Consider the following 27064-nt stretch of genomic DNA (forward strand, 5'->3'; position numbering starts at 1 on the left):
CCGCCTAGCCACTGTCAAAACAAAAAATTGCAAATATTGTTATGCTTAGCAACTTCATTACAAATGTATTTTGCAATCAAATGCACCATTATACCTTTGAGATATGATTATGTGATGTGCCTACTTCAAAACATATCCAAATATAACATAACTTACCGGGTCAGTTCAAAATTTCACTTGCAATTTCCAAAACTTTTCAACGAGGACGCGATTTTTTGCAGTTTGTTCGTCCATGTTGGAATTTTATGAAGCTACACATGCGCACTAGTGTTACATAAATCTCTGTCTACCAAAAACTTTGTAGGACGTACGTTAAAGTTGATTCAAGCGTTTCTCTCTAAAGCAATGTGTTAATGTCGCAATGTAAGACTATTTTCCGCAAATCTAATTATATCAATTGTGAAGTCTACATCGTACCAAACGATTCATACAGATATTTAAGATATAGTAAGATATCAAAGTTATATATCGTTTAGGATATCGAAAGTCGCAAACAAGAGGCACTGTAAGTACTTCCGCAAAACGGTCGGCCTAATCCAGTAACAGTTACATGTATGCACCAGGACAATTTCTCAGGGTTTTTTCAGGCATTGTGAATATTTTCACAAAAATTCTCGCTGAATATTGTAACGTAAAATATTATTTCAGGCTGTTTCAATATTGCTATTTTTCAGTAAATAATTTTAAGTCGCCTGTAATTAAGAGTTCTCCTTTGATGGGCCCCTTTCATATAGTGTGACAAGTAATGCTTGATTAAGTTGACTGCTTACCAACACGAATTGTTTGACAATGGAGGACGGGCTTAGTCGTAGTAGGGCGAAACGTGAATGTTCAAAAAGCACTGCAGAAACTTCTTAAACAGACTTTTGTGAGTTGTCAATTATTCTAAATGACCATTTCTTTGCACGTTGGTGTCATGACAGCTGATGAAAAGCCAGAATCCAGCCATGAATATAATTTTTTTCTCGATAGACAACTTCAGAACAAACTTTTGGATTTTGACGAACAGGATATAGACTCAAGATATTTCCAAAATGTCAAACTTGAGGGAAAGGCTTTTAGAGCACAAGCACGAAGTGAGGAGGTTACAGGATGGATATTTGATGCCAAAATTAATTTTAGAAAACCTGAAAAGGAATCTAGTAGACAGTCGAAAGAATTTATTCAACCATGGAAAGATTACAAGACAAAACAACAAAAAGATGACTCCTATATGTTTAGACATTATGGGGACCTGAAGAAATATATTCAACAATATCGTGAAGAGCATGCCAATGCAAACGGATTTCGGCCTCCGGGGGTATTAAAGTCCGATGTGCCAACTGGAGACATCCGGAAATACCTTCATCACCATTCTGCTCCAACTCCAAGTGTTGGTGCTACACAACATCAAACCTCAACACAATCTCCAGCCTCGGCACAAACTCAGGTTTCATCAGTCTGTACACAGTGTACAAATACTAGTAATCAGCAATTGATTACTGCTTCTATGTATTACACTAATCGGAAAGATAGTTCATTTTCTTTACCTAATGGTGCTTCAGTGAGTAACCCTCGGACGACAGTTAACCACAGTCATAGTCATGGACATCAGTGTAGTAAACATAATCATATTAATCCTGATCACGCCTATAAGTATAAATTAGCCCCGGATGCTGCATGGAGATCCGATTCAGTTCAATCTTCAAATGTGGATTCCGACCGAAATGACGGTATTAAAACCCCTCGAATAAATTCAGCAAAAGGCGATAGAGGAAAATCTCCTACGAAAGTCATGGTTCCTTCTGGTGCTTCAAATGGGCCCCATAAAGGCCACCCATTACAGACCGTCACTGTGTAAGTATGCGGAAATTAGATGTGAAATGTTTAAACCTTTCAGTGTAGTTAATGATAGTTGAAATTAAAATCTTTTGTTATTAATATACCTAATGAATGAAAGAATTTGATATTGAACATGAATATTAATTTCAGTGAGTCCATGCACCATCATCTTCTACATTAAAAGTGCTGTGGTGATCCCTTAATGAATTGGACAATCTGGGGTCCTCATGTGTGTTATTTCAGTTGGTAGAACATTGAAATATAGGATGTCAGATCTATGCCTGTTTATCTAAAACAGGAAAAAACAACACCTTTCCCAAATGATATGTGTTGGCCTATAGACATCCATATGAAGATATAGATGTATTACATTTTCAACCGTTTTAAAATTATCAGGTATTTTATCAATTACTTTTAATTTTTTTAGATGGAATGTATAAATACAGGACTGCATCTCAATCAATTTACCAGTTAATTTTCAAATTTATGCCCAGTGCGTCATCAAGCTTTCTTTTGATAAATAATATAGTCGTCCAGGATTAAGTTGTGTTCAAATCTGCCTGGTCACAAAAACTACAGTTCAGTACACAAACTATACCTACAGTGATTTTTAGGGTTCAGATATTTGAGTCCTGAACTCTTGATTTCCTGCAGCACTAGCTCAAATTCTGAATACCTACTATATCTCTCAGTAATGGCACTTGTCAAAATTTTTGAAATGGTGTTTAAGACTCGTTGAAAAATTCCTACAAAAAAAATTACTGATCAGCATTTAAACCAGTCTTATCACTGGTAAGAAAAAACAAAGATCACTGTTGTATTGACTCTTAAAAATTCATCTCATGATGCAGAATTTATCACTATACTCTTAATATCATTCAAGATTTGTATGGATTTTGTTTAAATTAAATTTTCAGTACGTGCTGAATAATGAAAATTAGGTCTCAATTTAATTAGTTATAATTGAGTATTTTTACTAGAAAAAAAAAGATGAATTTTGCATAGCCCTATTGAACTGGCCATTTATCGATAAAGAAATTAAATTATTACTATGTAAATATATACATTTTTCAACTAAACTATTCATGTTATAAGCTGGTATTGGGTTTTTGATTATCAATACAACCTTTCTTTTTTAATTGTGGTTGATGGATGACATGTTTCTCGGCATGGGATATTTACTCTACACTACACAATAGTCGGCATATATTGATCTAGATCTTATATCCATTATTTACATGTCACTGATAATAAAACTATTATTTTGATATTGATTATACATACACGTCCTGAAATGTTTACAGAGGGTCTTCGTAACAAAATGTTGATATATCCTTATTTATGTGAAGTTTAAAGTCGTAGTTGATTCTAGGAAGATTTGTATCAGATGATGAAGTATAAAGGGTGAATTTTAACCCATACACAACAATAAGTGTTAAACTCCTGGATTTATTGTTTCAAATTTCTGGTTTTAGTTCCCAGATAACACTATCAGCAAGGCATTGTATGAAATCCATGTCACACAGGGAACTTCACACTTTTGGAATCTGAAGGATTTGTATTTTGAATGATTTAAATGTCATCGAATTATGATGTGATTTGTCAAGATTAGCTGTGAAATAATGAAGTTTCAAATTTATTATTCTACCAACGTATTCACAAATTCATAGGGTTGTGTTGGAATGGGTTTAAATTGAATCTAGTTTGTAGGTACACACTGTGCCAAACCTGATAATAACTTGTCAATCCTTTTTATGGATCTTTTATTTAAAGTCGATCCCTAATTTTCGATCTACCTGAACCTCAATCTAAGCTTAATTTGTAATGATATATTGGTACTGTAATATCACATATGTGTGGTACCCGTTACACTTTGTAACTTGAGACAGTGTCTTTAATTAAACTAACTTAAATGTTACATCATCTGATCGTTTTCTGTAGTTCACACATATAACAATTAATAATTAATGTTGACCATGTTAATGTTTTAGTAGAAAAAAATTTCCAAGTTCAAAAATGTTCATTAAAATGAAAACGAAATTCAAAAACTGTTATTCGGCTGTACATGTTACCACTGAACGTAACATTGATATTTTAATACTGTTTCCTGCAACAGGAATACTGCAACCTGTTAACATGTATAATCTATTAACATAACTATGGTAAGATAATCCATTGATATAATTTTCGCTCGGTGGATTTATTATAAAGTCTAAAAATAACGATAATTAAGTTAAAGAAATGTTGCAGTAGAGACAATTTTCGATCTAGTGATATTTTAACCTCCTCACGATCTATTTATAAATAGACTGCACAAATTGTGGGAAAACATTTTAATGACGTACTTTGATAGAATCCAATTTAATTATATTATCTTTGTGATTGGTTATCATAGATGTAGATTATGTACTGGGCTGAGAATCTAACCCCAAAGACTGTTAATATAAACGGTTATAAAATGTCTGGAACTTTATAGGGTCACAGTACACGTTTTTGTTTGTGTGATATATGTAAAGTACAAAATGTCTCGTTTAATTTATGGGAGCTCATGTAATATCTGATATCAATGAACAGTGTATGCTGTGTATTTTGTATGTCTCACACTATTGCAAATAGTTAAGCATTTGTTACAGTAAATACTGTTAAATACAAATTAAAAGATTCAAGAGACCGGGATTCAGTATAATTGATTACTGATTTTTTTTATGGTTTTATGGGATCTAATATAATTTTTCTGTTTTTTTTTTTTTTTTTATTAACATCAGATATCAATGAACAAAAATTTATATAAAACGTACTGTTAGGCTGTGTAAGAAAATATGATATCATTTTCTTCTTGTTTATGTTTTGACCCTAAAGTCGGCTATAGAGCTAAAGACAGAAAATAGATTGATATCGATCACAGTTAATTGTACTTAAATCATAGAAAAAATTAGTTCAAATTTTTTTTAGCATATTTCAATGATTTTGAAGTGCAACATAATGTTTTGGACTGTTGTTAAAAGTTCAAGGAGGCTGACACAATCCTGGATATTTTTTTGATTTTGAAATATTTTCTTTGGCTTAACTTGAAGTTCTTTACTACCAAATATATATATACAGTGTATATAAGTAATCTCTTTACGATAGACTATAAATCTAATAGAGCTCCTTATGTGCACGCAAAAAAATAAACATTGAAATTCTTGTTGTTGAGTGTGAGGTAAGATTAAAACCCTGGAGGCAATCAAACTGACATTAGATTTGTACGTCATGAAAGAAGCCATATCCCCTTAACAAATTCTGAACCTTCCTTTTGAAGGAAAAATTACAATGCTGTTCTTAAAAGTAAACAGGCTGTGTACATGTATTCACTGGTACTGTGAATTGTGAATGCTTGTATGGCCCTCATTCATGAGGTTTTAGTTTGATATCTAGAGCTAATATACACAAAGACTATTCCTAAATCATATCAGGTGGAAGGCTAATTCTCTGAGGCTAAATCCACCTAAAGAAAAACCTCTTTTAAGCTTGTCATAACCCAACAAAAAATACCACCAATTGTAAAGCTATTCTAGAGTGTTTTTAAAAGGAAAAGTGTATAGGTCTATTCCTGTAAGTGACTTTGATTTTTGATGGCAGTTTATTTTTGTGGCTGTTGGAGCACTGCAGATGTCAATACATAGTTCTAGTATTATACATTTTGATTAAAACAGGTTTCTGCATTTGTCTTTTCGACTCTGTGAGATGAATCTATTATAATAATTACGTATTATGATTTTATGTAGACTAATGCATCGTATTGTAACAGATGTAAATTTTTTGACAAAACGCATGACATCTAAATGCTATCATAAATATCTAAAGGAAGTCTAGGATGATATTGGTGTATAGTCACGCCCCTAACGCACGATCATTACTTACTATAGACACTTGATTAGTAATAGTTCAGCTACAGCATTTCATCAAGTTACAGAAAATACTGACCATCAAATATAAAGATATCATACAACACATAATACTGACATTATTGTCTATCAAATATTTGATGTTATTTACCGTACCATACATTGTTTTTGTTAACAATTAGGATACTGTTTTAAGGAGATAGTCATTTTGGATTTCAAATACAGCTTTGTCTGTTCTAGTTTGATCTTATCATGATAAGACATTAAGAATATACATTTCTCTGTACATACCTTTCAATCTTGAACAGTGAAGCAAGTCTCTCATTTTGGAATTTGAAATGTTCTAGTTTACAGAGATCAAATTTCCCATGTCTCTACATGTTTTCCTTGTGGGGGATGTAACACAAACTCAATTGAACATTATGTCCATGTTAATGTCAGAACTAATGCAGGAAATGATTTTTTTATGGACGCAGTTTCTGTATTTCTGTTGTGGTTACGGTCCTGGTGTGTTTTCAGTATGGTGATACATTGTACCTTAACATGAAAGTTAATTTATGGTGTTACGATACCTATTGATTACATAAGGTTACAAAATCCATATATATGTAATGACACAAGTAAATGTTATGTTTCCTGTTTGATTCAGTGCCAGTTGTTTAAATCCATTTTATAATCAATAGCTGTCACATATATATATATATAATTGTTTAATTTGGTGTACCACAGTGAGAGTCATTCTATTCATGCACAACTTACATACTTTAATAGCTTTGAATTTTAAGATTGTAAAAAGATTATGGGGAAAAAACACATTCAAATACGTTTAAAATGTTGTTCTATAGAAGACTCTGGTATGATTGATTGAAAAACACCAAACACTTGGTCATAGATGTGTGAAAGTCTGTGCTGCACCTCCAACCCCAACCCGCCTGAAAAGGTTGTTTTCCTTGTCAGTTATTGTGGAATTTTCCCAGTCAATGACATGATTTTGTTGTGTGAAATGATCTGTAAGTGCCGATTTATTGATCCGAGACTGAGAATACTTTCGCTCTGATCTTGTGGCTTTATTTTCCTTCTTGGGATTCTGCGTCATTCCAATCTTCATCAAGTCGGATCCCAAATTAACTGCCTATTTGAGTGTTTCTCCAATCTATGATAAACTTTGCTGTATTAGAGAAGGTCTAGCTGATTCAGCTATATGTTACCATATTGTGTACTTTTTTCTGTAATCTGTTTACCATCTCTTCACATTACTTTCTCCTTAGTGAACATAAGATTATAGTATAGCCGCAAAAAAATTATCGATTTCTTACCATCTCGTACGCTAAGTATGTCAGTGCTAGTATGCTTCACACTGGTCATTTGTATGATGAAGGTGACCGTGTTGTCATCAAAATGTCTCCCCTAAAATCTTCTTCTTGTTGTGTTATAAGAACTTCTACTGTATAATCTTCAATTCAAGTCAAAGTCTGTAAGAAATCTGACCATTCCTTTTGAATTAAGTTGATGCAATACTCTGTAAGAGATTCTTATGTTAGAGAGACTTGGACAAGGATCATTTGTGCAATCATTTATCTACAGTACACAAAACTTCAAATCTTGTTGGTGTTTATATGAAAAGACAGTTACAAACAGTTTGTTGAAGTCAGATCTTGCAGTCAAATTCTATTTTGGCTTAGCTCAGGCAGATACGTTTTAAAAATGAAGAAAATTATACATAATATTTTTAAATGGCTTTGTAAGGTTCTTTTTAAATGTACTTTTGTACTTGTAAAACATAGCCAAGGCTAAACAAGAATGAACACTTTTTTTTTGTAGCTGTAAATAATACCAAGTGTAAATGGTCAATAAATCCCAAACAAATAGGTTGCCAATTATTTCAAAGAATATGTTAATTGTTTACATTGCTTAAAGAATTATCTTTCAGTGAAGATTTAAAAAAATCAAATTGCCCATATAATGACCAATTTAGAGAATCATTTTAAAGAATTTTGTTTCAATACATGGTTTCAATTGATCAGGGAACAGTTCCTATGTATAAAGAGCTAGATAGTTTCACAGTATAGGGTACACTAAGTAAGAGGTCGGACCAAATTCTTATTGAGAAACAATGATCAGAGATCACAGATAATCAATCCTTTCATAAGCCCGTGTGTTGACTGAGGATAATTAAAATAAAATCATTTTGTTAGCGTAATCAAGATCAAAAGGAAATATGACTTAGGGTTTTTCTTAGTTTTCTTATGAATAATCTTATTGATAAATTGGATTAGTGTTACAAAAGTCTGTAGCCTGGTAAATACCAACAAGATAGATTGGTGCCACAAAAGTCTGTAGCCTGGTAAATACCAACAAGAAAGATTGGTGCCACAAAAGTCTGTAGCCTGGTAAATACCAACAAGATAGATTGGTGCCACAAAAGTCTGTAGCCTGGTAAATACCAACAAGAAAGATTGGTGCCACACAAGTCTCTAGCCTGGTAAATACCAGTGAGAAAGATTGGTGCCACAAAAGTCTGTAGCCTGGTAAATACCAGTGGGAAAGATTGGTGCCACAAAAGTCTGTAGCCTGGTAAATACCAACAAGAAAGATTGGTGCCACAAAAGTCTGTAGCCTGGTAAATACCAACAAGAAAAATTGGTGCCACAAAAGTCTGTAGCCTGGTAAATACCAACAAGAAAGATTGGTGCCACAAAAGTCTGTAGCCTGGTAAATACCAGCAAGAAAGATTGGTGCCACAAAAGTCTGTAGCCTGGTAAATACCAGCCAGAAAGATTGGTGCCACAAAAGTCTGTAGCCTGGTAAATACCAGCCAGAAAGATTGGTGCCACAAAAGTCTGTAGCCTGGTAAATACCAACAAGATAGATTGGTGCCACAAAAGTCTGTAGGCTGGTAAATACCAGCCAGAAAGATTGGTGCCACAAAAGTCTGTAGCCTGGTAAATACCAGCCAGAAAGATTGGTGCCACAAAAGTCTGTAGTAAATACCAGCCAGAAAGATTGGTGCCACAAAAGTCTGTAGTGCCACAGAAAGATTGGTGCCACAAAAGTCTGGTATTGGTGCCACAAAAGTCTGTAGCCTGGTAAATACCAGCCAGAAAGATTGGTGCCACAAAAGTCTGTAGCCTGGTAAATACCAGCCAGAAAGATTGGTGCCACAAAAGTCTGTAGCCTGGTAAATACCAGCCAGAAAGATTGGTGCCACAAAAGTCTGTAGCCTGGTAAATACCAACAAGATAGATTGGTGCCACAAAAGTCTGTAGCCTGGTAAATACCAACAAGAAAGATTGGTGCCACAAAAGTCTGTAGCCTGGTAAATACCAACAAGATAGATTGGTGCCACAAAAGTCTGTAGCCTGGTAAATACCAGCCAGATAGATTGGTGCCACAAAATTGGTGCCACAAAAGTCTGTAGCCTGGTAAATACCAGCCAGAAAGATTGGTGCCACAAAAGTCTGTAGCCTGGTAAATACCAGCCAGAAAGATTGGTGCCACAAAAGTCTGTAGCCTGGACCAGCCAGAAAGATTGGTGCCACAAAAGTCTGTAGCCTGGTAAATACCAGCCAGAAAGATTGGTGCCACAAAAGTCTGTAGCCTGGTAAATACCAGCCAGAAAGATTGGTGCCACAAAAGTCTGTAGCCTGGTAAATACCAACAAGAAAGATTGGTGCCACAAAAGTCTGTAGCCTGGTAAATACCAACAAGAAAGATTGGTGCCACAAAAGTCTGTAGCCTGGTAAATACCAACAAGAAAGATTGGTGCCACAAAAGTCTGTAGCCTGGTAAATACCAGTGAGAAAGATTGGTGCCACAAAAGTCTGTAGCCTGGTAAATACCAACAAGAAAGATTGGTGCCACAAAAGTCTGTAGCCTGGTAAATACCAACAAGAAAGATTGGTGCCACAAAAGTCTGTAGCCTGGTAAATACCAACAAGAAAGATTGGTGCCACAAAAGTCTGTAGCCTGGTAAATACCAGCCAGAAAGATTGGTGCCACAAAAGTCTGTAGCCTGGTAAATACCAACAAGAAAGATTGGTGCCACAAAAGTCTGTAGCCTGGTAAATACCAACAGAAAGATTGGTGCCAGAAAGTCTGTAGCCTGGTAAATACCAGTGGGAAAGATTGGTGCCACAAAAGTCTGTAGCCTGGTAAATACCAACAAGAAAGATTGGTGCCACAAAAGTCTGTAGCCTGGTAAATACCAACAAGAAAGATTGGTGCCACAAAAGTCTGTAGCCTGGTAAATACCAACAAGAAAGATTGGTGCCACAAAAGTCTGTAGCCTGGTAAATACCAACAAGAAAGATTGGTGCCACAAAAGTCTGTAGCCTGGTAAATACCAGCCAGAAAGATTGGTGCCACAAAAGTCTGTAGCCTGGTAAATACCAGTGGGAAAGATTGGTGCCACAAAAGTCTGTAGCCTGGTAAATACCAACAAGAAAGATTGGTGCCACAAAAGTCTGTAGCCTGGTAAATACCAGCCAGAAAGATTGGTGCCACAAAAGTCTGTAGCCTGGTAAATACCAACAAGAAAGATTGGTGCCACAAAAGTCTGTAGCCTGGTAAATACCAGTGGGAAAGATTGGTGCCACAGATTATGACAATAACATTAAGAAGATTTTGTTCCTTCAATGTCACTATTGCCTTATTAAATCATATACTCTGGTGTATTTGTAGTATAATGATATTAAGATGTCAATTTCATGAATGTCATTGGATATGTAGGCAACTGTACTCTTCACACCATTATCAGTGCAGGACTGCACTTAAGTATTTTGACTGAACTGGCATAAAGTTTTGTTTTGATCAGTGTGAAGTCTGTCTCTTTGTGTATTAATGCAAGACGAGACGGAATTCCTGAAAAAGTAAATGAAATTCTTATTTAAGAAAAATTGATGAATTAACAAAATATTGGCAAAAGAAATATTTGCATGGAAAGCGTCATGAAAGTAAAGGAGAATAAGACCAGGATTGGTTTTCCAGAATGGTAAGAGTGATCTGCTTCTTCGCCAATCCATATTAGTCAGGTTGCATTCTCCAACGACGGTAACACTAACTACAACCAAGGTTAGGAACGTTTTGTGAGTTGTCACTATGTAAGTCACTGATAATAGTTTTGCGAAGGCAGATTTCCATTTTATTCACTGTTATAATCAGTTGAAATAAATTATCTGAGTCAGCAGACATTTTGAAATGATAAGTATTCATAGATCACTATCCACTCAGTGTGTTCCATTCTTTATCAGTGAGTTACCAGTGTTATTGATTGATAATGAACGATTATATAGTAAACAAAATATTTTGAAATATCTATCGATTTTAGTTAGTAGAATATATAGTTGAAATTATCAGTGTGTACCTTTGGATACGTCACAATTTAACAATGGATACGTCTCCTCATTTTTAGTACCTTAGGAGTAAAATTTTCTGTGTTAAATTGTGTCCTGTCCGAGAGGGTGAAACAGGTCGACAACAATAAAATTAGGAACCATACCTCTTCACCTGTTGTGATTGGTGTCTGTGTTTTTTGGATTCAATTGTTAATATCTTGCATGTAACAGAGAGGAAAATTCAAACTGGTCCAAATCTTTGTCAGTGATCATATGTAGAGATACTCATGACCTCCATGCAAAATTCAATAAATATTATTTTCGAGATTGTTCGAAGTCTCACCATTATTATTATTTCCAACAGAACATAAATTGCATGTGGACATTCTGAACCATACCACTAAAAGAATTAATTTAATTGAAACATTAATTAAAACGAATTAAATGAAAAAATACCATTGTGTAACCAATTCTTAAAACAAACTGATATAGCAGCACAACTTTGTAGCTATTACATCAGGTTTTTTGCACACACAGCTAGCCTCATGTCGTATATGTCATGTTAAGCCAGCTTTTTTACTACAAGTCCATTTCCAATAAACCAACTTGATTTACTGATAAACAAAGTCATAGTTTGGTCGCACACTTGTCATCTTTTAAAAAAAAGAAAGTCTTTTCACAATGTCATTTAAACGTTTCCCTAAAACACCATAATCAAAATAAAAATTATATGTGATGTAAGGATATATGTTGATAAAGAAATTGGCAGCAATTGCTAGATTTGTTCTGCAGATGTAGTATTTGTATACTACGTCAGGTTGACAGTACTGAAAATGTCGCTGTGCTTATGTGATTTAGTACTGATCTGTATGTAGACAAAAGGGAGCAGATATTGACATTGTCAGCAGGGTGTACATTACATTGTACACATGTCAGATTCTAATACCAATGGATTACGATCTTCCGCCAGGCCTATCCACCCTCTGTGATTTTATATAGTTTATACTAATACATATCAGAAAGGGTATAATGGTTCTTTGTGAGAATACATAGTTGCAAAGTGATTCTATATATTGATCATGCGTAGGTTTAGCAGACATGACACAAAGTGTATTATTTCTAATGAACAAATATAATGATGATTTGTATGACTCTGTTGCATTTGATTGGCAGTACATGTGACAGCGGCTGTTTTGATACATATGATCTTCTTGATGCACCGATAACTAACAAATGAATGGGAAGTGATTTTACGTAAACAACACTATTCTTGAGCACCTGTTCTCCAGAACATATGTCTTATTATTTTGGTACTGTTTGAGGAATATTTTTTTTTTTTTTCCTTGTATGCACATGGTACTAAATAATAGACGAGTACGTGTTTCCTGGAGATACATTTTCCATGGAAAAATTAGTTTCTACGGAAAATCATTTTTTCCATGGAAAAAATAAATTCCATTGACAAAATGGGTATTTTCCATGGAAAATACACATAAAAATAAATTCCATCAATATAATGGGTATTTTCCATGGAAAATACACAGACAAAATAAATTCCATCGACAAAATGGTTATTTTCCATGGAAAATACACAGACAAAATAAATTCCATCGACAAAATGGTTATTTTCCATGGAAAATACACAGACAAAATAAATTCCATCAATATAATGGGTATTTTCCATGGAAAATACACAGACAAAATAAATTCCATCGACACTGTCCACGGAGAAGCCATGGACTTAATATACAATGTCTATGAAATGGAAATCATTGAAAATGTACAGCCAGGTTGTTAGGTTAGTCGATGATGTAGTATAATTTATGAAATTGAAAAAAGGTTTGTGTTGAAATTAAACAACTAATTGCAACCATTCATTCAAAGATAATGTGAACATCAAAGTGTTGACACTGAAGATGAATGACTGTTTGAATATATTACATAATATGTATATACAAATTGTATAAATCTACCAGGCTGGTTTAACGCTAGGTAGACTTTAATTCTAGTGTATATTTATGATTAAATGTATATATACAACAAAGAAGATGTTTCTTAAGTTGAGGAAGTTCGTGGCTGCTGCAATACACAATAACATACATTCAGTTCATTTACATATATTACTTTGGCCTGTCGATCCATCAGATTTACCTGATATATATTACATAATTTTATGACTTATATTTTCCATTCATACACATAGATAGGAATGTCATGTTGTTTCGTATATGGATAACATAATTTTAATGTTTGAGTATGATCATGAACACAGAAATTTCTGTATAGGTGTACCTTATATATACTGAGAGGGAAAAGAAACACAATAAGCAGAAAGTTAATATTGTAAATTAAATCCTTGACGTACACCCTTGAAACTTTTCGCTTTACCGGGCAGACAGCTGACATCATGTCTATAGACGTACCCACGAGCGCTATGCAGATGCTTGCGTGATGGAGAATGACCGCTTTGGAGGAGGATCGGTCATGGAATGGGGAGGGATGGTGCATGGTATCAAGACTCCTCTGGTCGTTATTCAGGGAAATCTCATGGCCATCTGCTATAGAGATCAAGTCCTAGCACCGCATGTTGTTCCTCTAGTCCAGCAGTGTCAACTGAAGTTTCAGCAGGACAACACTCGGCTGCATGTAGTGAGGGTTTGCTGTGGTTATCTCACAGCAAACAATGTCCCCACCCTAGACTGGCCCCCATACAGCCCTGAACGCTCCCCAATAGAACATTTATGGGACAAGTTGGACATAAGGATAAGACGTAGGCGAAATCCTCTAATCAACGTCTCTCGGTTGGCGTTGGCGCTGGATGAGGAATGGAATCATATACCAATGAGGAGGGTTAATACCCTGATCAATTCAATGCACAAAAGAGTTCGGGCAGTTACTGCAGCTCGTGTGGGCACACACGATATTGATGGGTCCAGAACGCAATTCATTTTGAGTTGGGTACTCTTGAATCAAAGTCAAATTTGAAAGGTTTACTTAACATACACAAAATATAATTACATTCTAAAACCCTTTTCTATTTCCTGTAGTTTACCTGGAAATTCCTAATTACGTTTCTTTTTTCCTCTCAGTATATATGTACAGGTGTACCTTATATACATGTACAGGTGTACCTCATATACATGTACAGGTGTACCTTATATGTACAGGTGACTTTATATACATGTACAGTTGTAACTTATATGTACAGGTGTCAAATTGATCCTCTCTATGGATGTATTCACCATGATGGATTTCTCTGTAAGTTAATGATCTAGATTGAGTCGTGCATGGGTGATGTCTGCTGAAACACTATAAAATCACTTGACTAGCTCAATAATGGCGTTTTTGTACAATATACGTATGTTTTTTCTATAATATTTTGTACTTACTATATATATATTTGATGTGAAAACATTACTTTATGCTATGTGTGTTTTTGTTTTTCATAAAAAAGGCAGCCCATCACAGCTAGCTCATCATCACTTGATTTTATAAAATTATAATGTACAGTGTACTGCAGTATTCAGGAGTGAATTTTGGTTTAAAATTCTGGCAAAGGCAATTAGATGACGGTTGGGTAATCCACAAAATATCGTATACATGATTTGTACATTTTATTTTCTATTGTTTGACTATGTACCTATACATCTCATTGAATACATCACTTTAAAGTTTGAATTGTCAATACTAGTGTGATTGTTGACATTTCAGAATAGTATTTAAGAACTATTGAACATGTTCTGTATTAATTGATCACACAGGGCGTGGAGACTGCCAAGGTAAGTGTGAATGGTTGGGAGTATATATCATCTATCTTCCTCATATATACAGCCTGTTACCTTTACCGGAACAATGACAATCCTCAACCTTTTTTCAAACATGTCATTCTAGGAAACTACGTAGAGAATATTCGTAATCATTGTATAGTATGGACTCTGTATAATAAATCATCATATTGCTTGAATTTTATCGTATATCAAATGTATTTTGCTGTTTAAAAACAAATGAAAATCTTGCATAATAAAATCAAGACGAAGTATTTGTGCCCACTGCTCTTATGTAAATTACCAAAATAATACCGGAATTTAATATATGATCTTGTCAAAATGCCAGTTTTTCCTTTATCTACAAAAAAATTATATCAATCATTACAGTGTTAGGTAATCTGTCTCACTGCCAATGATAATACACTAATGTACTTTAGTTATTCATTGGTCCTCCATAGATCCTTGAATGTGATTTTTGACAAAAAGGTTGTTACTTTTATTGCCTTTCGATAACAGAAATGTTTTCTTTGACATATACAGGGAGAAAATTTGTGATCCGATTTATCTTTCCTTCCTTAACCCAAACGTAGATTTGTAGCATAGAAAGAGAATCATCTCCCAATCCTTTCCATTCCCTGATCTACTTTCCTGTAGACTAGACTCATTTTTACATATAACGGACACAGCGTATTCACATGTATACTGTAATCAAATGTTGATATAAAACTTTATTTTTTATTATGATTTCTATACATATATTTTTTTTTCTTAACAAAAACAATTAGTAATTATGAAACTGTTTAGTCTAAGGTTTGTTTATGATCCTCGTCTAGAACCGCAGGTCATGTATTAAATGACACCAATGGAAGTTTTACTAGACGAGTGAATGAGCTACATATGTAATAACGCGCGGCAAAATGATTTATAAAGTATTCTGTAGCACAAAAATTGTGGAATTTAGACAGAACATTCTTCATATGAAAGTAAATATGTCGAGTAATCCAACCTTGACCAGTTTTTTTTAACGATAACATTTACACGATATGACTTTCTAAGGAATGTTTATGTAACTCTGTTTCCCAGAGGAAGGGTACGACGATGTGGTTGTAAGGTAGAGATATTTTGTTTTTTCATCTCAAACATATATCATGCTTCAGATTTTTGCTATAGTTTATAGATTTTCTTGTAAAATGTCATGAACTAATAAGATGTAAATACTATTAGCGATGGAAGAAGACCAATAAAGAAGAATATCTGTCTTTGGCAGGATCTGACGTATGTTTGTGTCTTTTTAAAGAGAATGCATGATCTCACGTGATAACGGTTTTTTGATGTGAAAAACTGATTTAAACTACATAATTATTATTATCAAATTGTAGTTTCTATCATGATATCTAAAGATAGTGATCCCATCTTCATCTCATCCTAATATTAAACAAATATCAAATCATATTTATACGATTCGGAAAGAAAAAAGGATAGCTTATGCTTAAAGATATTCCAAAAGTTTACAACCTGTATAATTTCAGTTTCGAAAAAAGGTAAAACAGCAACGTAATCTATGTTGTAATCATATTGGTGTGGGGTTTTCATCAGTATTTTAGAAGGGTTATATCAATGCCGGAAATTTGCGATTTGTGTTTTTAAGAACTAATTTATAATATTGTTAATTGAATGGCATACAACATGCTTGTGATCTGGCTTAATCTCTTGTTATGTACTAAACGGTAATGGTATTTTATATGGATTTCATTGCGCGTAAAGCGATTATCAGTGAATTTCAACAAATTTATTGAAGTGCTAACAAAGTGTTATTTGTGTGATATTTCAAAGTATGTTTCTCATATACTGTAGATCTCTCTAACTATGATGTAGGTGCTGTTTGAAATTACAGACATATACATGTTGCATTGTTCTATAATTTTGATACAAATTAATGTATAAGTTTGATCTTTTTGAACCATTTTATTGATAATATATCCCACTCGGTTCTTTATGATATACAGATACATGTATATTTGTATCATTGATATAGAAACAAGTATGTGTTTCTTTTTTGTGTCTCTCTTCTCTCACATTTTCATATAAAATTGAAAAAGGTTTACATGTTCTATATCCAGCAATTGTGTTGTTGAGTTTCCTTTTTCATCTTGATTATGTTTTATTAGTAAGGAACTCTATCAAATCCCTAGGATCCGACCGAAGATACTACCGCAAAGTTCTACATTAGGAGTGTTGGATCACCCATTATTTATTATGTTCTATATTTAAAATACAGAATATACCATTTATATAAACTACTGAAATTGATAACTCAATTTGATTATGATTTTTGCGAAACTCACTGTTTCTCGACTGTAACAGCTTTCCTCTTCCCTGTACCTTTCATTATTTGATATTAGAGTACACAAACTTAACATGATGGGATATTTTTAAATAGTTCAAATCTCCATTTATCTCCATAGATCAGGATTTGCATTTGATCGGTCCTATAGAAAAAGTTTGTAAAGTAATTGAAGAGAGTGGTAATTTGTGACATATTTAACAGCCATTTTATTCGAGCACTTTTGCATTATTTCTTTGGTGTTCCATTCTTTAGTAATGTAGAGCACCAACATAAAGTGTTAAGTGAATTAAGTCATAGTTAACGATAATCAAAGGGAATTATAAGGAGATATGGAGAATAAGTGATATATTGGATTTCTTTCAAATTATTTTCGTGGGGATGGTATTTTCGCAATATTACTTACATTGACATGACCACGAAAATGTAATCCATGAAATAACAGGACTCATGTTTTAGATGTTTTTCATATTCAGATCTCAAAACTGAAATACAGTTCAATCGTATTATTTGAAAATTGCGAAAATTTTGCCCGTGAGAATTACCAGCAATACCGTAACTGATAAGGATGTTTGTTGATGGTACCGATATCAACAATGGTATGAGGATAGATATATTTTGATATTCATGTTAAGTGACCCGCACAGAGATCTCTACAGATATTGCAACAATATCAAGAAAATTGCAAATTTAGAAGAGCAGATATGGTGTTAAATTGTTATCTGTTCTGTGATAGGATGGTACTAGGAGTGCTTTCTGATACAAAACATATGTCAATGTTGTATTTATCTATAAAAGTGTATTTGCACATGTTTTAGATCATAGTTGCTTCAAGTCACATCCTGAGAATGAAGTTTATATTTTATAGTCAAGCGAAACAGTCAGGAGGAGACAACTCTGTACAGACTAGCACCACCTCCAGAACACTAGATACGCTTGCCTGTGTAGCGGCAGAGAAGCAAGTGAGTATATCAGATTGTCAAAAAAATAAATCATTTTCTTCTTACATTATTAATAACATTGATAGTAAGAAATGAAAAGTTGTTTTTTCAGACAGAATTATTTTTGCTTGATTTGATATTTAACAGCTAGTAATTCATGGCAGCTTTGTTTTGATGTATTTTTTATTTAATGCAAAAACGACTGATCTATTGGAAATGATAATCCATTTTCTTTTCACGTATCCTGAGAATTTTGATGTTTTAGAATTAAATATATTTATAGTGGTTTCATGTATGCAGTCTTGAAGTGAAGAGAATGGCTTTATAAATTTAAGAAAAAGAAGGTGAAGTGATTTGTTAAATTGTGTTTTTGCATGGGATGAATCATTGACGTGCATTATACCACACTCTAGATCAGGTTTGTGCTAGCGTATTATTGAAACAACATAAAGCTCTTTGAATATAAATCACAATCATATTATAGCAAACTTCTTTTAGATTGATATCACGTTCAGTGATGGCATATATTTCCATCAGTGGCTGGTTTTGCCCTTGACATTAAATGTCATTCAGTTTTGACCATAGGTTCCTCAGAAAAAAGTGATGATGAATATATTTGAACAAGTTTTGTTTTTATAGGACCATGTAGTATCAAATTGGTCAGCACAGCTTCCGTTTTCTACACGTTATATTCTAAGCATGTTGATCACCATGTCACTTGCGCTCTGTTTCATTCACAGTTGTATTGACTGCATGGTTTCTTTGTTATATTCCTCTTACTTTCTTGATGCAATGCAAAAGCATATTGGTAATTCGGGTTAAAAAGTACTTGTTACGTTGATTGATAGAATGTTTGGTACATTCGTGTGATATATAAAGCCAATTTACCAATCAGAAATTAAATTTGAAACATATTTGTAAAACTAACCGAAGGTTTTGTACATGCTAAATTTATAACACGCTCGATACATAGGCACAAACGCATATAGGGACAATCAGCTCATCACAAACTCTTGTCAATTTCCTTAGCGACGCCCATTCAGCACATTTACCAATATTAGAACTCTTGGGCACGTTTTTCTGGATGTGAGACCGTCTTCAGTGAGAGGACGCACTATTGTACGTCCAGCAACAAGTTTCTCTGTAAATGGTCGAAGTTGTAACAGATCTAAGAGTGAAGTATGATTCCTATAGAATTCTATATATTAGACTTGAGTATATTCACCTTAGTTTAGACGTGTTACAGGCAGACCAGAAGTATTTAATAGAAATTAGAGAGGGATATTTTTACCACAATAAATGATCCCTTATCAACACATCATCTTGGTTTGTAACGGATGGCAGTAGTGGTCTTTTCATTTACTCAAATTTTCGTTTAAACACAGAAACACGATACTATTTCAATCCAGATAGATTCAATTAAAATACAAGTAATTATTATAGTAAATTTGGACATGAACCATCATTAAAACTTTCACATTCATAAAAAAGAGAAATCTATATTTGATTAACGTCATTGGTTTCAATGACGCGATTGGAATTAGGTAATGTTTCGGTAGATGATTTGTTATTGTAAGAAATTTGAATGCATGACATTATGATCAAGTCTTGTAGAGTATTTTTCATCTGTTTTATTGATTCCATCAAAACTTTACGAGATGATCCGTACATCCGATTCATATGCCCTTCATTCGTGCTATGGGAAAATGGTATGATGTTATCATTTTGTCTTTGCATGTACCGTAATATTTATTAATTTTGTAACAATAGTAACTAAATTCAAAAGAAACTTTTTGATATAAATTGAAATTTGCAACAGTAAACATTTTAACACAACAAACCAATATAGGAAACAATGGGATATGTTAACATATTCAGTAATTTCTTGGTCGGCCTGTGTGTAATTGCACCCTGAGATTTCTCTCTTTCCTCTTTGATCTGATCTAAGAAATATAAGGTTTATCAGACCTGACTACATCTGTTTATTTATGTCGAAACCTATTCAAGCATGTCTTTTTTCTATAGAGATGAATACAACATCGGGTTCCGTAGATGTGATTGGTTTCGCTTCTTCTTGAGCTTTCTACATTTCAAATAGCTTTTCCTTAACTGTATTCTTAACCACAGAAACGCATGACTTTCTTTTTTATCTGTCAATATGTGATGCTCAAGTTACTGATCAGGGATACAATAAAGTAAAATACTGGGAGTAATGAAAGGTGATCCTAGTTATATGATGAAAATATTTGTTAGTAGTGAAAGGTGATCCTAGTTATATGATAAAAATACTTGTTAGGAGTAATGAAAGGTGATCCTAGTTATATGATAAAAAATACTCGTTAGGAGTAGTGAAAGGTGATCCTAGTTATATTTGATAAAATTACTTGTTAGGGGTAGTGAAAGGTGATCCTAGTTATATATGATAAAAATACTTGTTAGGGGTAGTGAAAGGTGATCCTAAATATACCCCTTGGGTAGTAATACAGGACGATAACACAACGATTTATCATAATTGCTGATTCGATTCTGCTTTTTCGCATGCTTAGTAGAAAATATCTATAGTTCTTTACTTGCCGTTGATTACCCAATTTAGGATTAACTAGAAAAGTGAAACCGTATGAAATATTATTATTTTCAATTTCAGAAGACCATTTCTGATAATACATTTTTCTATATGATAAAGATGTTTTCATTCTGAAATTTCAGAATCCGATCATCACTTCTCGTCTGAAACGCCAAGTGCTAGTTAGATTTCATTTTTACTTTTTACTTTTTTTCGCACTGGTGAAGGGGTGTTCACATAGAATTAATGGGCTGCGGAATTTCTTTGTCTTTTGTTAGGGTTATGATGTTTTAATTAACTTTAGTAAGGGATAAACTGATGCATTGATCATAAGATGTTGGTGACATTATTGAAGTGATCATTTCTTTGATGTTGTCCTATTATATTGAAATACTGTATCTTTATTTAGTAGTAAAGAAAAAATAATAATCTTTGTTATCTCCAAGTTACATGCAATAGACACAAATTTTAGGATAAATGTAACACAGTCACGGTTTCAGTCAATTACTTCCAATTCTAGCTTTCTAACATATGGAAATATTCCGAGGATTTACCAGTGACAACCTAGCGGTAGTCGTATGCTATGAACAATGTGGCTATCTTTCAAAACAGTGTCATGCATGCATACTGACGCTTTGAGACAATCAAGTATTATACTAAAAACTAGACTAGTGTTCATGAAAATATTCAGAATGAGATTTGCGTCAAAGTTTCCTTTCATGTACTGCTGTCAAATTGCGCGTGCCAGGTGATACAAAGTGAATCCCCAACTCTGTATTGCATGCGGAGTACGAAATGTAAAGAGAAACAGTCCTTCACTACACATTTTGATAAGATAATTGCGCAAAGACTATCCTTATGACGCATAGTTAATTATAAGATTTGTAGATATGCTTCGTAACACTAATGGGACTGATTTTAATAATTAATAAATCTGTTGCCATCAGACCCAATACAGATTACACATACTAATATGTCAACACCAACTTTTGCTAATACATAAGCAGACAAGTGTACATGGATTTTCCGTTGTGATATCCAAAGTAATAGAGAATAAAACGGATCCTGTTATTTCTTAACAGCCGAAAATTTAAGTGTTTCAAAAGATAGTCATAGATAATCAACATATTTTCCAATGATCGCTAATTTCCCATTTTGCTAGTTGCTATCACGTTTTTAAACAGTAAATCTTAATTTTGAATGATGTTGACTCGCCTAGTTTGCATTGATATAAGTGGTGAAACATTTATTTACTTTCATCAATTAAAAAAGAGAAAATCCTATAGCTACGTAATATGTGCATTCCCCACTTTAAACCTTTAATTTTCCATAAAAATTGCGCACTTTAAGCACGGATTTGTACGGTAGCAGAATAACTATCTATAATGTGTTGTAAACTTTTGTTCCGGGTTCAATAAACAATACCAATGCCAGTGGCAAAATCTTGATTTAAAACTTAAAATTGTTTCCGTGAATTGTACATTTTGAACAAATTTGACCGATTTGATGGAAAATGTATTCAAAATTTCAAATTTTCCCGTTTATAGTGATCACCAGTAAAAGTGTTTTGATTGATTTGAATGTGATGGATTGTATCTCAAGTTTACAAATATAAATATATATGTGATATCAAAAAGTTAAGCCTCTCGGTGATTTCAGTACTTTGATTCTACTTTATATTTGTACTGCATTTTGTTCATGAAAATAAGTTGTAAAACTTAGTTTCAAATACAAGCTAAATGGACGACTCTAATAGCGCTTTGATATCGAGTGCAAGACATGAACTGTATAAAAATATATCCTCCGATGTTTTGAAAATTCTATGTATTTTGTAGTGATGTTTGTCTAATACATATAACCAACAACAGTGTCATCTTCACAATTGTCAGGGCTATTACTACGAATATCCTATGTCCCCCCATATGACCTTTGCGCCAGACAATATGGACGGCAAGAGCGATATTAGTTTAAGTAGACTTTCAACAACATGTCTTGGAGCAGAAATGAGGGTGCGGATGAACGAAAAGCTGGAGCCGTCATGCACATTTCATCTCTTCCCTTCAGAAACAGTAATAGACGCACCACCCATTATACTGAATACGGCAAAACCTGTTCTTTGGAACCCCGCCATTTCTTCGCCTGGGCAACGAAGGGACAATCAACGAGAGACAGTAATTTCATCTCCATTTAAGGGCTATGTCAAAGTTATAGATCCATGTGGTGATTACAAATCAAAGTTGAAGCTCGTTTTAGATAAAGAGGAAACAGAAAAGGTTGATTTTCCCTTGATCAAATCAAAGAATGGTATGCTAGTTGCTACGGATATAAATTTAAGTGATCAAGCAAAATTCAAAACGGAAGCTAATCCGCAGACAAGTCAGGAGCAACATATGGTTTCAGAGAGGAAAATAGCTAGTGCCTCTTACGAGAAAACGAGTAAATTGTTCTGTACAAAAAATTTGAGGAGTAGGTTTGCCGGATACATCAAGGGAAAGAAAACTCGAGCTAGCGCCTTGCGGAAATCTGCGAATGCGGTTTCCAACAGGAATGCATTTTCTGCGAGAGTTGCGCGGCCAGATCGGAATGACGTTCCAAAGAGTCATAACGGGGATGCTGTCGATTGTGAATTAAATCACTGGACAGAGGAATCAGAAGAAACCGAAGCCTCGCCTCGAAATGCTGTGGCCGTTTCCACTGTCGAAAGTAATGAAAGTATGAAGAGGGTAGCAGAGTATATTCTTAGAGAATCAAGTGGTGTAGGAAATAACATAACACATCAAGATAACAGCTCCGATTCGAACACACCAAGACATGGGGTATACAGCATTTCGTGACCTTCAAAGTGACCTAACAACTTCATTTGCGAAGTCATACACGATTTTTTATTCTTGTTTTCCATTCACTTACTAATGTGACCCAATAAAACATTGAATGATATTGTCCCATTTGTGTTTGTGAAACATACCTACTGTTAAAATTAAAATCAAGCAGAGAGACATAGCAAATATCCCCACAGTATATGCTTCTACTTGAAAGAACTACGATATTTTCACAATGACATTGATTAGAATGTCTGGTAGTTTAGCAGCTTCTTTAAGCGTAATACGGAATTACATTATACGAGACTTACTCAATCATTTATATCAAATATTGAACAAAAACACATAAATGAAAAAGTCAAATACGGTCACTGTCATAGCAATAATGAATACTTGAGGTATTTTTTCTTCCTTTCGTTTTTACTTTACTTCACCCCAGACTCCCTACAAGGGCTCCGCCCCTTGACCCTTTCTTGAAATCATACACTTCTGATAACTTTCCTTCGCTTTGGACAGTAGAGCCATACAATCATAGAACTGTTTTGACTCAGTGACACTAAGGTTCGAAATGAAGATGAGCACCGAAATCTCTGAAAGGCCTATGCTGGAATTTCCCGTATATCTATCTTTGAACGTTCATCCCCTTATTTTGCTTGACAACTAGGAGTTTATTTGAATACATGTATTTCCATATTGATACACCCATTTTTTTTACCAACGTACAATTGAGCTCATTGTAAGTCAGCTTACTTCTTTATCACACCGTGTGAACCCTTGATCCCATCACCTGTTTTGGGTTTATTTTACAACCACTTTGTCACGTGAAATCCTTTGCAATTTTACATTTCTCAATTATATTTTCACTAATCTTGGCATTTTTTTTTATCTGCAATAGCTTTTTACAGCGTTCTGAAAAAAAAGATGAACTAATGATTTTGTGTGGAGTGTTTGTGTACTTTGTTTAAATGCATGTTAGAATATTTATTATAGTTCTAGAATATCAAATTATTATTTTGTTCGTTATGCGAAATGCATTTCTTTGGTACATATTTACTACAATCATTTCCAAATAGAAGTTTTGAATTGAGACTAGAAATGATTATTTTTATAACATTATTTAACATTGTAGCCAGATTTCCATACATTCCATTAGTTTTTCATTGACTGATTCATATAATCCACGTGAAATATATATAACCAGATTTCTTTATGAAATAGTTCAATATGTTTACTACTTTAACTGATCTGTTTTCAATAAGTTCCGTAATATGAAGATTTGATATCACAATTCTGTTTCTGTTTTGTTTTGAAGTTTGCTGTGTTTAGATGATTTATTTTGGTTTTTTAATATTTTTGTGTGATCTATTGACATTCATGATGCCTACTTTTCAGATGTGGTTTGATTCTACAGGACGAGCTTATGTGAGCCTTGCCGCTCGCTACGATCCTCTCAAGAAATGATCATTTATTGTATTGAATCATCAAGGTATATGCACATAACCCCATTCGTTATGTATCCCGTTGCAGCTTTCTGTAGACTTTCCTGTTATATCATAATATCCATTCTTCAATCCCTTTCATTATGGCAGCATGACGCTTATTCCAATATATTTTGTCCTTTAACGTCATTTCCAGTTTTCATTTCTTTCCTTGTTCATAATATTGTAAGTGGCAATTTCACAGTTTGTGTTATGGATTAAGTTATGTTCATGTTGACACTGCAGTCGAGTAGGCAAATATTCCATAGCCACTTCTAATTAAAGAGATATTCCGAACAAGTAAGGATTTCCTGGTAGGCTCGTGAAGAAAACTGCATAAAATCATTTACATAAGTTCTTAAGGAAATCGTACTCTTCAATTTACCTTTTAAAAAAAACAAGATATTTAATTTGCGGAAGTTCTATGATTAATCTAGAGCATTTTTCAAACGTTCGCTCGGCCCTGATTGCAGCATCACTGGTTTGCATTGTAATAAGCGGTAGAACATGAAATATTTGTGTAAATTAAAAAATCGGTAGAAAATAAGTTTAATAAAGAAATTAAGTTGTAACACCAGTAGAGATTTTAGTGAATACATTCTTGTTTATTTACCAATCAAGTGACCTCTCATTTCCGGATTTCCCTATGCGTTATATTTAGACGGTTTGGCTAGGAATCCTTCAATATCACCTGTCCAAACTTATCAGAGGAGAGATATTTTGATGCTAACAGTAAGTTCGAAATTCATTGTAATGAGTTTTTGAAAGATATAGAACAGCCAGAAATTTTACAACTTGGGCGGAATATCCTTTTAACAACTTCCCCATGTCTCCGAGTTTTGAAGAAAATTCATTTATTGTGTAAAGAAAAAGACCATCGAAATGAAATAATGTTCTGTTTATTTTCGTGTTTACAACTGTCCTGTATCCTTAATGTCTGCAATAATTGTATTGTTACCTAATATATTCCATAATGTACTGCATTTAACATAATTTGCGCACATTTTTATCTATTTTATTTGTATGTATCATTTTTGTATTTGAATTTGTTTCTGTATTGATATAGCTTTCAAGTATGTTGTTCAGATAACCTGTGTAAACCCTGTATATTTCTAGTCCCTCCTACTATACACTGTATGACTTTGTAAACTGCTGGCGTGGAATGTTGTACACATTGTTTAACGATATTTCAATGTATAAATGTCTCATATTTGTCATTTAATACAACAGACTCATCATCTTGTCACAGCATATTATCACGTAATTATCAGTACATCTATTTGGCACGAGGTGCAATCATGTCGTACATGTACCACTGCTTTCTCTAATGCAGTCATGTAATATCATATAAACCTTCTATACATCAGTCGGCCACCCTCTAGTACATCCATAATCCATAGCAAATATATTGTCTCACTACTCATATATTTCTTCATTCATGTCACGCCATAAATTCACATGATCCACGCATTACACATTTATGACATAATTTTATTTTAGCCGAACACAACTAAATTGTATCTTTACTAAGTAAACGATTCATACTAGTAGTACTTCAAAAAAGTTTTGATCCTTGATCGATTTTCCAGTTTTATAAAACATAAATGTTTGCAATTTGTGAGGTTTTTTAATTATGTTAAAAAAAAGGTCATACTAGTAGTAATATTGTACAAATAAAACCGTGAAAATTGCAGTAATCTTTTGATCGTACAGTAATTTACAAGTTTTATAAAACCATCAGGGTTGCTATTTCTATCTTAACTTTTTATCTGTCTTATGCGTTTGTGTGTGTTTTGATGTGGATGTGTTTTGATATATCCTGCTTCCCTAACTATACGGCGCATTTATAAAAAGATGATATCTTTAATTGTACTCCAATGTGAATGTAGACTGGCAATACTGTTTTGTGTTGTGAATGCCAGTAATAACAGAAGAAATTAGAGAGACAACATAATTGAAAATATTAGCTTATTTCATTTTCTTTACATTTTGTATCTCTGCTCTTTGACCAGATCGAGCCTGATTTCCCTCCAGACACTGCAGGACTCACCTGGTGTGAGAGATTAGAACTTCTTCGAGCAGTCAACAAGCGACCGGAAAAAGTGAAACCA

At 33.8% G+C, this 27064-nt stretch overlaps 1 protein-coding gene across 1 annotated transcript; it reads left to right on the top strand.

Moving 5' to 3' along the window:
- The first annotated feature begins 554 nt into the window (after positions 1-554).
- On the top strand, positions 555-27050 carry LOC132562625 (uncharacterized). The gene is made up of 6 exons (XM_060227377.1): positions 555-1836; positions 14803-14820; positions 18021-18114; positions 22546-23472; positions 24868-24961; positions 26966-27050. The coding sequence occupies exons 1-5, from the start codon at positions 890-892 to the stop codon at positions 24934-24936; spliced, it is 2055 nt and encodes a 684-aa protein (XP_060083360.1). The 5' UTR covers positions 555-889; the 3' UTR covers positions 24937-24961; positions 26966-27050.
- The last annotated feature ends 14 nt before the right edge of the window (positions 27051-27064 follow it).

The sequence above is a fragment of the Ylistrum balloti genome, unplaced genomic scaffold (genome assembly GCF_031769215.1).
Source record: "Ylistrum balloti isolate Yb309-2 unplaced genomic scaffold, AGI_CSIRO_Ybal_v1 Utg371464, whole genome shotgun sequence".
NCBI classification, from domain to species: Eukaryota; Metazoa; Mollusca; class Bivalvia; order Pectinida; family Pectinidae; genus Ylistrum; species Ylistrum balloti.

Excerpts from the sequence above, each read along its gene's own strand:
- LOC132562625 (XM_060227377.1), top strand. The coding sequence starts at position 890 with ATGACCATTTCTTTGCACGTTGGTGTCATGACAGCTGATGAAAAGCCA. Across the intron at positions 18,115-22,545 it reads GTGTAGCGGCAGAGAAGCAA|GGCTATTACTACGAATATCC; the intron begins GTGAGTATATCA and ends CACAATTGTCAG. Across the intron at positions 23,473-24,867 it reads CGAACACACCAAGACATGGG|ATGTGGTTTGATTCTACAGG; the intron begins GTATACAGCATT and ends CCTACTTTTCAG.